Genomic DNA, 13,005 nt, shown 5'->3' on the forward strand with positions numbered 1-13,005 from the left:
CAGGAGTGAAGATGCAGGTTGGGGGGGGGGGACATCAGTGTCCCCTGTGCAAGCAGGCAGTGCAGTGCCATGGAGAGACACTCTGCTCCAGAAATGAGATCAAATTTTGCAGCTTGGAATTAGATGACACTTTCTGGGTGGGAGTAGATCAGCCAGGAAAGGGGAGGATGCTGTGCTGTTTGCAGGGGGCTGCCCAAAATAGTGCATGCATAGAAGTGCACAAGAAGGCAATCTGGATTTGACAAAAACAAGGCACAGATGCCACATCCAAAGGTGCAGGACCAGATCTTTAGTTCTCAGGTCTGGGCTATCCCCATTTCACCTTCCAGTCTCTAGATCTATTTTGCAGCCCCAGTAATGACTTCCAAAAGAGCTTCCCTTCCCAGCTAGGGCAGAGCACTGAACCAGATCCACCTGAACACCATTCTGCCAAGTTGGCTTGGTGCTCAGCTCAGTGTGCAGGTGCTTGCACTAAGCACATGGAAATCCAGCCTGATAAAATCTTCCCAACCAATTCCAGCCATTGCATTCATCCAGGCACCTCAGGCATTGACAACAGCTTATCACAACACTCACCACTTTATCTTAACATGTGAATACACCTCAGCCATTGCATATTACCAGGAAATCTTGTGCATGAAAACCATGCTCAAGCTATTTCTTTACACCACCAGAACCCTGCACACAAAACTGCAGCCTCTTGGGAGACCTTCCTGTGCTGCTGCTGTGTCCAAATGCATTCAACCCAGTGTGATGTATGCCTACTAGATGGATGGATCTGTAGCAGAAGGAAGCAGGAGTGTGGCTTGTAGCATATCTGAGGCTGCTCAGTGGGGTCCAAACCCACCACCCATGAGCCCAGGCATGGCCATGAGCTGGGGCACATGTATGTCATAGCCCACATGGGACCGAGAGTGGGCTGGCAGTCTGGGCCAAACCCGACTGCCTGGCCATTAAATATTGCAGGAGGTCCCAAGGAGAGCTCAGCCTGTGCTTAGCCTCAGCATTGATAGTGACAGAGCCTGCAGCAAAGTCAGCAGAGATAGCAAAGAGTTTTAAGGGGACCACAAGAAAGAGTGAAAGGAAGCAGCCAAGGTAGAGAAGCTGCCACTCCTGGCAAGAAGCAGGGTGCTATACGTCATGGGAAGATGAGGAAAACATACAGCAGCCAGCAGGGTGGTGCACATTTTCTACAGGTTCTGGTGCTGGAAAAGAGGTAGAAAAGGTGAATGCTCCCAGTGCTCCTCTGCTTGCATTAAGGAGGCTCTGGAGTACATGAAGCGCACATTTATTTTCATACACAAGAACAGATGCTCTGTGTGGCAGGAGTAAGTTGTACCCCCTGACAGTCAGATACAAAGCCCAAGGCTCTGATAGCTTAAGCAGGCTCTAGATCAGGCTGTGAGAGAACAGTCTCTCTGTTCAGAGCAGTCTCCATTCCTACGCATGGTTGTTGATTACAGAAAATAACCAAAAAGGCAGCAAACATCTCTCTGTGTATCATGCCAGGCACACATGGCTACCACAGAAAGCACCAAAGCAAAGTTAAAGCTGCAGGAAAAAAATGTTTATGAAACAAGCACCCCAATCCACCAGAAACTGGTCACAGCCATAGCTCTCTAGGCATGCAAGTGTCTACCTTCCCACTCATCTCTTTCTCCTGCAAGCATCCTTCTCCCTCCACTTTATGTTCCTGCAGACCTATCTACCCTGCTCGGTTCCGAACTCCTCTCCCCAACAAACCCTTCCTCTGCTCCCTTCTGCCAAGTCACAGAGCCTGTAAGCTACATCTTCACAGGGCAGTGGGGAATCCATGAGTGGGACATCACACAGTGTCCCCTCCTGTCACACCATCTCTCCTGGAGCTCCCCACCCCACACAGGGAGTTTACCTGCAGGATTATGCATGTTGCTTCTTGTGCCCCAGCCTCCGAGGATGCCGCTGTGGGTTTGCTGCCTCTGCAGAGCAGCACGTTGGGTGCTCAGGTGTCTGGCAGCACGTTGGGTGCTCACTTGTGTGCTCAGGTATCTGGCAGCACGTTGGGTGCTCAGGTGTCCGACCAGGGGATGAGGCTCCTTCACCTGCAATCACCTGGGCAGAGCCCCAGCACAGGCAAAGGCTGCACAAGGAGGATGGCCCCGGGCTGGAGCTGCACCCAAGCCCAGCTGCACTCACCTGTCCCCACCCAGAGCAGAGGCAGTCGGTGAGATCCAAGGGCATCTGATGTGAAAGAAAGAAGAAAGGAAAAAAAGCCAACTTTCAATTCCTTCACTTTACATAAGGGCAACGTGCTCATCCTGACCTCGGGAAGCCACTAGCTCTCAAGGAGATAATCAGAAGTTTTGTAACCTCTTGGTTACGTTGCACAGACATGTCCCAGCTAAACCATGAGGTATGAAGCTGAAAAAGTCCCAGGACTTTGAACCCCAGATTACCTACAAGTGAAGTGGTCCATAGCTACAAGGTCACCACTGCCCTGCACAGCCAAACATCAGAGCATCCCCTGCTCTGGGGACCAGACCAGAGATCAAGTGTCTTAGTGGGCTTTAGGAGGTTGTGTCACACGGGTACCAGTTGATCTGCATGCCCAGAAAGGGTCCCAGGAATGCACTGATGGGAGGAAGTGTCAGGAGAAACCAGGGAGGACATCTGAAGTATCCAAAAGCCTAAGCTGGCCTGCAGCAGACTAGAGTAGAAAAAGCTGGTAAGAAATTAAAGCAAAGTAGTTAAAGAGCATGTGATGGAGCTGAAGTCAGCCATCCTCCTTTCACACAAATGAAACACAAACTGAAGCTAATGAGGAAACATGGACTACTTCATAACCACAACAGCATCTTTCACCTCTGGGGTGTATCACCCTGGGTTGGTTCAGCCAAGGACCAACTCAATATACCTGCAAAGTGTGTTGAGAGAGCTGGGTCTGGGCAGAGCAGGTGAAGAGGATGTGGGGAGGAGGTCTTTGCTGCAAGACTCTTGGCAGCCCCTCTACAGGATGGATGGCACAAGGACATGGCAGTCATTAGCTACAGCAAGCAGATGGGCATTGGAAAGTCAACTTGTCAGCTTCTAAAATGAAACAGAACAAATTTCGCTGCCCCCAGAATAGAACAGGGAAGTATAAATGGAAAAATAAATAAATGCACAAGAGAAAAGAGTAAAAGAAAAGCAAATAACATAAATGCCAATGCTCAGTGGATTGCTATTAGTCAAAACAAATAAACAATACAAAGAGGACAGACCTCCTTGCATACTGAAGATGGCTCCAGCTTATGATTTAGTAAACAACAAACTGCATTAGACCTACAGTCCCTGTGGAAAGCAAACCAAATTGTGTTTGGATTGGGAGTTAAAATTCCAGATGAGTATTTGGTAAACAGGCTAGAAGTTTTAGTATGCCATCTAATGCACCCTCCACTGACTTTGGAGGTGACTTTGGGCAAGTTGGTTGTCTTCTGGTGATTCCATTCTCCTCTTCTGCAAAATGGGGATGACTATCTCTCCTCTTTGCAAAGCACTTTTCCATCTGGAGAAGAAGCAAGGAGTAAGAATTAGAAGTTAGGAGTTATTACCTTATGTGGAGCAGGGCTATATGGCTTTAGAATTTATTCTTATTGCTTTTCCCCAAAATTAATTTGGAGATAAATGTAGGTTGCTAAGCGAGCTTGGCTGCAATTAAGCCTTCAGTGCAATTAAGTGGTCTTCTCCAATGGGCTCTTGAAGAACCACTTTTTTCCTACCTCTGCTTCTATGCCTGATTTTGGTAGCTGTTGTCTGATGGGCTCTTGAAGAACCCCTTTTTATTGCCTCTGCTTTTATGCCTGGGTTTGGTTTTCTTGACCTTTGTGTCTGAACAAGGACAGCTTTCAGAAGGCAAGAAGGCAGCAAAGACAAACTTTTACCTTCAGGCACTGCTGGTGAAATCAAAGGAAGATCTTGCCCTGTGTTCAGCACACAGAGCTATATGCCAAAGTTTGGCCTGGCAAACCGAGCCTGGGGCCCTCCAAAAAGCCATCTGGAAGATCATATGGAAAGGTGAATTATGCAACCCTCTATCATGTGGTGAGCATTGGTCCCCCACGATGCCATTGCCTCCTGGAGAGGGGGAATTCATCCCTCTGGCTGAACCCACCCCATAGGATCAATGTGCCTTTGGATCAATGCAATGGGGTCTACCTGAGTACACGGGTGGGGTTCTGGCATGGTCTTCAGACAACCAAATAGGTGACAACTGCAGGAACACACAGAACTCAAGAGACATGGTCATCAAGGCTCAGATACCACGGCCTGGACCACACTGCTGATCCTGAAATGACTCCACTGCAGGGAAACTTCATTATCTGAGAGTCCCACAGGAAGCTGGGCAAAACTCAGCTCATCTCCCAGCAGATAAACTCTCTCTGATTATTTCTTTAAACCCACCACAAAAGCTGAAAACAACAATGAAAAATTATTCCCTTTCTCAACACAACAGAATCCCAGAAATGTGAGTTCAAAAGAGGTTTAAACAGCCCTTGTCAATCCTGTCCCTATGCTCTTGCTCCTATCTCACCCCATAGGAATGGATTAGAGCCAGAGACAGATCAGAGGCTCCACACAGCAAAGGAGGTTCCTGAATGTCTTGAAGAGTCACACAAATTGCCTTTCATAACTTTAAATTTGCTGCAGGGCATCATGTTGGAAGTTGATGTATGCACTCCCATTGTTCTTCTTCAGCATCATAAAACCAGCTGATTATACAACTCCATCCTGGTACCTGCACGTGTCTTCAAATGCTCCTACCACCCCTAACATGCATCCCAGCTTAGATAATCCTAGTTTTGTAATTGTTCTCCCCTGTGGAGACAAGACCTCCCCTTCCAATACCTGGTCAGCTGAAGCCTTTAAAAAGCACCTCAAAAGCACCCAGTTACAAGAGATCTCTTAACAGGGAGATTTTACCTTCTGCAAACATGCCGTTGTCAGGAGAAGTCTTTGCTCCAGTGGCCCTGACCACGATGCCCCAGGAACCCCAGCAGACAGACTTCCAGCTGGTGCGAGTCAAGAGCACGTGGTGCCGCGTCAAGAAAGGAGAAGCTCTTTCCGATGGCGAGGACCAGATGATTCTCTCTGAAGCAAAAATGTAAGTACAGGAGCCCATGTTGCTCCTTGGCCACTGGGATGGATGTCTCTGGCTGGCCCAACCGTGGTCTGCCTGGTGGGACTCATTTCAGTTGGAGAAAACGTCTTGTGTGCCACTGTGGCTCAAACGTGCCGTTACCTGTACGTCCCTACCAAAGTGGCCTTCAAAAGGCACACAGCGCGGCAGTGCAGGGACTTGCTGTTCTCCTTGGCATGACCTGGCTAAGTTACAGAGGGAATTTGATCAACAGCCTCAGTCTGGGGAGATGGGATGTTTCTATCATCTTCTGAAATGTTTATGCAGCGAGTCCTGAATGATGCACTTGGCCTTTTTTCTCCCTTGTCTGTGCAGGAACTCATTGAGTACAAGAGCTCACGAGCAGGTATGGGAGAAGGATGAGTTTTCAGAGATAGTTTCAGACAACTGAAATGTCTAGATGGGTTAAATCAACACAGTAGATCACTGACAGGAACAAAACCCATAATACATCTCTCAAATTGTAGAAGTCATCTAATGTTGCTTCAGAGAGAGGGGAAAGACAAATTTCCCCCAGGGATACATACAGCTCTTTGCTGATATTACATCTCTCCAGTTAATTATCCTTTAATTGCAGCATACTCCTTTTCACAAGCACAGGGAGCCCCATTTGCAATGCAGGCTTTCCTTCATACAACTGTGTTTCAGATGGCAGGAGGATTCTAGCCTTTGTCATACTCAGGGTTTATGTCACAAGTCTAACCCAGCTAACAGCCAGGTCAGAGGCATCTCCACAGCAGCTGGCCATGGGCTGTGGCTGAGCACAAGCATAGCTCAGGCAGAGCTGCACCAGATAGAACAGGACTTCAGCAGAACCAAAGGCAGCCTGCTGGACCTTAATCAACAGCACAAAGCACACCCAGAGAAGTCCTCAGCTGACACAGGCTTCAACAAGGGCATATTCAGCCTCAAATTCACTACCTATGCTTGGATAGCAGAGGGATTGCAATGGGTGCTACTTGTGCTATCTGACACCCAAAGCTGACTCCATCATTGCAACATTCAAAGCCATCCTGTCTCTTACAAGGGTCACATGCCAGAGATGGATGCACACACACATAATGTACAGCTATAAGGTATAGATTTGGTGCATTGCAATGTACATAGTGATGTTTGGGGTGGAGGGGGGGGTGGGTTTTTTTTTCTTTTGTTTTTTTGGTTGGTTGAGGTTTTTTTGTTTGGTTTTGGTGTTTGTTTGTTAGGTATTTTTATTTTTCTTTTTTTTTTTAGTACTTCATGTTAAAAGCCCAGAAGAAGTTTTCTGGAGGGTCTAAACCCTCACTGGCTTTCTTTAACAAAGTGTTAGGGCCAGGTTTAGAGGCAATTTGGTAAAGAAAGCAGAGCAACACCTATTTAGGCCTATAAGAGAAAGCTCAGGCATGTGGAAAGAAATTGGGCATGTAGAGAAATCTGAGTAATCAATGAGACATCTGCTCATTCAAAACACAAAACAAAGGTTCACAGAAACTTTGAATTTTTACCCAACTGGTAGCTCAAGAAGAGGTCTGATTTAAAATACAACTTACAGGTTTGTTCTGTCTTAAAAAAAAAAAAAAAAAAAAAAAAAAGAAAACAAAATCCAACCAAACAAATTAAAACAAAAACACAAAACCCCACAAACAACACGAAACTAAATTGCTTCCTGATTTCCAACAAACTGGAAAAGTCACTTGTTTTCAGCTGTCAGCCCTTCCCCTCAGGAGAAGCAGCACCTGGGCAGCAGGGCTGTGTTCTTCACTGGTTTGCATAGATACTACATGCCAGCTTTGTAGGCTTCTATTTATCCTTTCAAATACCACTGTGGAAACCTTTGCCAGCTCTCAAGTAATTACTTTTTTAATTTTAACTACCTGGGAGCATTCCTTGTTTCTGCTTTGAGATAAAGAGGTCTGCTGTTTGGTGAGATCCTCTGAAGAACTGCAGAGGCACTATTGTGCAAGGAGGTTTGTCTATGTGTGTGGCTGTGTGCAAAGAGACAGGAATAAATAAACTCACATCACCCAGACACACTGGCCAGAGAATATTTCCTTCATAAATACTTTGGAAAATTTTGGCAATCTCTTTCCAGCTCCCTTTGGGAAGCTGGGATGACTGGTTTGGGGTTTTCTGCTGGTTCGTTGGCAAATGAATTAACTGGAAGGGAATGATTTGTTTCTCCAGCCCTTCTTGCTGTCTGATTTATTGTTACCAGGCAGAAGTTAAGCCATTTGACCACCCTCTAAATTGTGAGAGAGTTTCTCCAGTGCCAAAGCCATTGAGCCATGACATCCAGGACACACATCTCACTCTTACAGCCCCACATTTTGACAGTGCATGGGCAGGAGACCTCACATTTGCCACTCCCAGCTACATCCTTGAACTTGTTCAGACATGTAAAAGCACAGAGGAGGAATCTAATGATTTCAAACCATTGTCTCTATCCTTGTTAGAGGTGAATGCATCTCTGAAGGTGGGATTTCCTGGACTATTGAAGCTCCCATCTATTTTTGCTACAAAGTGGTAGAAACGTACAATATTCTGGATCCCTCCAACACTACTCTGCTCTGGGGTCACATTACTGACCCCCAGCAGCTGGAGTTAGCCACCAGTGGCAAAAGGAAGCTGAGGCGCTTTATTGTCATAGATGAAGTCGTTGATGAACTTTATGGTTCCAAAGTCAGAGAATACTTTGAAGAGAACAACGTTCAGCACAAAATCCTTGCCCTGCCTACCACTGAAGAAACAAAATCCATGGACCTGGTCTTGACTATCTTGCAAGAAGTCCAGAACTTCAGCCTGGACAGGCGAACGGAGCCCATCGTGGCCATCGGAGGAGGTGTCTGCCTGGACATCGTAGGTCTAGCAGCGTCGCTCTACAGAAGACGTACCCCTTACATCCGGGTCCCCACAACCCTTCTCTCTTACGTTGATGCCAGCGTGGGGGCAAAGAATGGAGTGAATTTCCTGCAGTGCAAGAACAAGCTCGGAGGTTACACTCCCCCAGTAGCTAGCTTCCTGGATAGATCCTTCATTCAGAGCATTCCTCGGCGACACATCTCCAATGGCCTCGGGGAAATTTTAAAGGTAGGAACTTTTGCAGCTGCGGTTTTCAAAACTGAAATCACAGAATTACAGAGTAGCTTGGGTTAGAAGGGATCATTAGAAGTCACCCAGCCTAACACTCCTGCAATGAACAGGGTTGAAGTAGATCAGGTTGCCCAGTGCCCTGTCCAACATAAGCATGAATCCTTCCAGGGATGGGGCATCTACCACTTCTCTGGGCAATCTCTCACAGGGCTTCACCACCCTCAGTACCAAGAACATCTGTTTTTCTTGCATCTAGTTTAAATCCACCCTTTTCTAGTTTAAACAACTACCCCTTGTCCTGTCACCTTGCTAAAAAGTCTGTCCCAATCCTTCTTGCAAGTCCCCTTTAGGTACTGAAAGGCCACAATACTGATAAGATGTCCATTGGCATCCATGGCATCAGGGTGGTGAGATGCTGGCATAGTCTGTCCAGGGAGTTTGGGAATGCCTCCTCCCTGGGGGTGTTCAAGGCCAGGTTGGATGAGGTCTAGAGCATCAGAGTCTAGTTGAGAGGTGTCCCTGCCCATGACGAAGAGGTTGGAATAAATCTCTGATCCCTTCCAACCAAAGTCAATTTTATTCTAAGAGTGGGCTTCATGGGGACTTCAACTTCTGATTGTGCCTATATATTTATTTATTTAATTAATTGTTTACAGTTGCTAAACTTGTTAGAATATCCTTCACACACAGCTTGGTGCTAACCCTGCAGAGTAAACTTCAAAACTCAAGGCCAGTTGTAGACACAGCACAACCAGGGAAGAGAGCATCTTCCCTTTGAGGCTGATCTGAAGAGCTCTCTAAAATGAACTGCTAGCAGAGAATTTGAACTTCATTATACTGGGGATTAATAACCTGCAAGATAATTTGCACCTACCTCACGGGTATGCTGAGTGTGGTCAATCAATCTCCTGTGAGGCAAATTCTACTTCTAAAATTACCTGGGAACTGCACAGTAAATGGTTTTATGCCTGAAGAGCTTTAAAAACTTTTAATAAAGCAGAGTTTAAGCTATTAAAGTGCGTTAGGGATGAGCTCATAAGTAGGATTTTTCAGTGCTGGCGTAGTGGGAACTGCCCAGGACATTTGGAGGTTTCTGGCAGGCACCAGAAACCCCACAGGTCATCACTCCCCACTGCAGGAAGGGACTAATGCCCAAGTCATACTTGTAAGAATGAGACCTCTTCTGGACCATTTTATTGTCCATGTTGCACTGTTTCCCCACCTTCCCTTCCCCAAAGAGCAATGCCAATGATTAGATTATACTGAAGATGTTCATCATTCAGTCCCTCTCCCAGGGATGGCCACCACTCATTTTTGAGTTTCTTGCCAGGCACACAAATAGTCAAAGCTCATTACAAACCATCTATGTGTTACTGGAGCATGCAGCAAGCTCACAGCATGGTCAGGGTTGCCCAGGAGGAAGGGAACTTGCCCATCAGTGCTTCCCATCATCTCTGCCAGTTTACCAGAGCCCAGTTAGGCAATTGCACACTGCCATAGCTGATAACACATGGACCACCACCAGGTCACATCTTCAAGTGGCAGCAAACTAGTGTATCCTCCCCTACCCCTACAATCCCATATAGATATCAACTAGAAACTGTCTACAGATATGTTTTTGCACCTTGCAGGGGCAGAACTTGCCCAGGTACCAAGTGTGTAGGCATTTCTCTGCTAGTGTAGACCATGGTATTACAGTCCAGTCAAGCTTTCAACAGCACATATGAGGATCAATGTAATTATCCTTAATTACTACTTCTGTTCTACCCTAGATGGCACTCATGAAACACAAAGGGCTATTTGACCTGCTCAAGAACCATGGGAAATACCTGTTGGACACCAAGTTCCAGTCCTACAGTGGCTTTGCTGATCCTGGGGATGCGGCACTGCAGACTACCAGGATTGCCATTGAAACCATGTTGGAAGAGCTGGCTCCCAACCTCTGGGAGGATGACCTGGACAGACTGGTTGATTTTGGTCACATTATAAGCCCAGAACTGGAAATGGTGAGTGACAGACTTGACATTTCAACATCTGTTTAAAAATAATTCAAAACAAACAAACAGTTATCTGTCAACAGCATGAAACTTCTGTGCAGAAGGAGCTGAACCAAGCTCCAGATCTGCACATTACTTCAGACCACTCAACGCACTCAGCCTGGTCCTGTTGGATAAAGAGACCCCTTTCCCTGCCCCAATACCCCCACACCTCCAGACATTTCCCCTGCTCAGAACACAGTTATTGCTTCTTACCAGGCATTTACCAAAGCACAAAGATGCCCAGACTTCAGAGATTAGAAATCACCAACACGAGCTACAGCAGCACAAAGGTTTGGAGATCGTAGTTTGTGTTACTGAGGAGAAATTGGCACTGAGGAATAAGGAGGGGAGAACTAGACCTTATGCAAAGAGCTCTTCCCTTCATCCCATGGTGCTCTTCATCAGTGATTTGAATAGAAGGAGAATTAGATTCTGGATCTCTAAGGGAGAGTCTACATGCAGTTAATCACCTGTAAAAGAGATCATTCTCTGCAACCCATAAATCACAAGATGCTAACATGCAGCAAATCCTTCTACTGCTGGGAACCAAATGTCAATTTCCAGGAGTATGTTTAGGAAAAAAAAAAAAAAAAGAAAACTTATTTATTAGTTGTCAACCCAAACGCTTTCCCCCACCCACTTTTGCTGTTTCAGAGGGTTCTGCCATCACTGATGCACGGAGAAGCTGTGAACATCGACATGGCATTCATGACGTACGTCGCCTACGTGCGGGGGTTCCTCACCGCTCAGGAGAAGGAACAGATCATCCAGTGCATGACGGGCCTGGAGCTGCCAGTCTGGCATGGTGGCTGCAGCTGGTCCCTCATCAAGAAAGCCCTGATGGAGCGTTTAAAGCACAGCGGGGGACAGCCCCGGATGCCTCTCCCCACTGGCCTTGGCACAGCAGGTACTGTGGTGAGGGATACCAGGGAGTGGGAGCCTGGGGAACAGTGAGAATTCTGGCACAGTGTCATGCTGCAAACCATATTCTGTAGTTCTGCAGTTGGGCATTTCTGATTTCACTTGTGCTTTTCTTGACATCTCTGAACATTTCTTAACCTCTGGAGCACTGTGACCAGTTCTGGGCTCCCCAGTTCAAAACAAGACAAGAATCTAGTGGAGAGAGTCCAGTGAAGAGTTATGGGGGTGACTGGGGAACTGAAGTACACCTCTGATGAGGAAAGGCTGAGAGACCTGAGGTTGTTTAGCTTGAAGAGGAGCAGACTGAGAGGGGCTCTTTTCAATGCTGATCAATAACTAAAGGGTGAGTGTTGGTCAAGAGGATGGGACCAGACTCTTTTCAGTGCTGCCCAGTGACAGGACAAGGGCCAACAAGCACAAACTAGAATGTAAGAAGTACCTTGTAAATATGAGGAAAAAATTCTTTCCTGTGAGAGTGTTGAAGCATTGGACCAGGCCATCCAGAGAGGTTGTGAAGTCACCTTCTCTGGAGATATTCTGAACCCACCTGGACATTGTGATCCTGGGCAACCTTCTCTTGGGTGATCTTTCTTTAGCAGAGAGGTTGGACTAGATGAGCTCCAGTGTTCACTTCTAACCTCCACAAACCTGTGATTCTATGATCTCAATAAACTCATTGAGGACAGGATCCTTCTCTTGTGTGTAACCACCAGAACTTATTTAAGGATTGAGGTTAATTAATTGCATTATGATTGACTCCACAACTGTGGTTGCAAACTGACAGTCTCAATGCAGTGCTCTGGCAGACAGACCAACTGTCAGAACTGTGTTCCTTTTTGAGACAGTCCTTGGCAAAGGGAATGTAATGTGATACTCTATCTAGAACCAATACCTGAAAACCAAATAGAATCTGCTCAGTACCTGGGGTGAAACACCTCTTACAAGACTTTAAAATACCACCCCACCCCCCCCTCAACCCATAACATAAAAGCAGTGCATGGGGCCAGGTTGTGACCTCTTGCATCAGCATCCATCCAGACTGTTTCCATGTAGCTCAGTCCCTACACACAAGAACACAAACTCTTATAAACTGGAGGAGCTACTCTCCCACTTAGTGAGCTAGTGCATGTGAGCAGGAGATGTTTTTCTGGATGCCCAAATAACTACAAGTCTTGCTTTTGCAGAGATATTCAATGACACTTGTGAGGAGACCCTGGAAAGAGCATACAAGCTGTGGGTCAGGGACTGCAAGACAGTCCTGGAAGAAGAGCCAGCTGCCCTTTGAGTGCTGTGAGACCAAGCTGATGGTCCTGCCCCATGCATGGAGCTGCTCAGCATCGTAAGTTAGTGGGCAGGACTGAATTGAAGACAAGATAAATACAGCAGCATCTGTGAAACCACATACACATCAGAGCTCCATGGAACAACATCTGACTTGATTTACCTCTTTCAATTGTTCTGTTTGAAAGGGAATACATTAGACCTGTGTAGTGCTCAAGAAATGATCATTCAGGAGTGAAAACACCAATTGCCCATAGCATAGTTCATAGTAAGCTGTGTCCTTTGGGAGAGAGGGGCATTTATTCTTCCATCTGGTTTTTCCAACCTGGGGACTGCCATGGCCTTGCACAGCACTGTCCCACCATTGCTTGCTGTTGGACCCTTGAAGTCAGTTGGTGTATCAAGCTCATAGACCATGTAGAAGAACTGAGGCATCTTGACAGCAGCACACAAAGTCTCCATGCTGTATAAAAACCTTTAAAGCAGGATATCTCCCTCACTGCTTTGGGCATTCTGAGTACTCAGCTCATTCAAACTGGCAAA

At 46.5% G+C, this 13,005-nt stretch overlaps 1 protein-coding gene across 1 annotated transcript; it reads left to right on the plus strand.

Annotated features, from left to right (window-relative positions):
- The first annotated feature begins 4,949 nt into the window (after positions 1-4,949).
- On the plus strand, positions 4,950-12,466 carry LOC128971863 (2-epi-5-epi-valiolone synthase-like). The gene is made up of 5 exons (XM_054387586.1): positions 4,950-5,119; positions 7,585-8,218; positions 9,994-10,227; positions 10,915-11,167; positions 12,366-12,466. Exons 1-5 carry the CDS (start codon positions 4,950-4,952, stop codon positions 12,464-12,466), a joined length of 1,392 nt encoding a protein of 463 aa, XP_054243561.1.
- Positions 12,467-13,005: the final 539 nt, after the last annotated feature.

Source organism: Indicator indicator, chromosome 15 (genome assembly GCF_027791375.1).
Source record: "Indicator indicator isolate 239-I01 chromosome 15, UM_Iind_1.1, whole genome shotgun sequence".
NCBI classification, from domain to species: Eukaryota; Metazoa; Chordata; class Aves; order Piciformes; family Indicatoridae; genus Indicator; species Indicator indicator.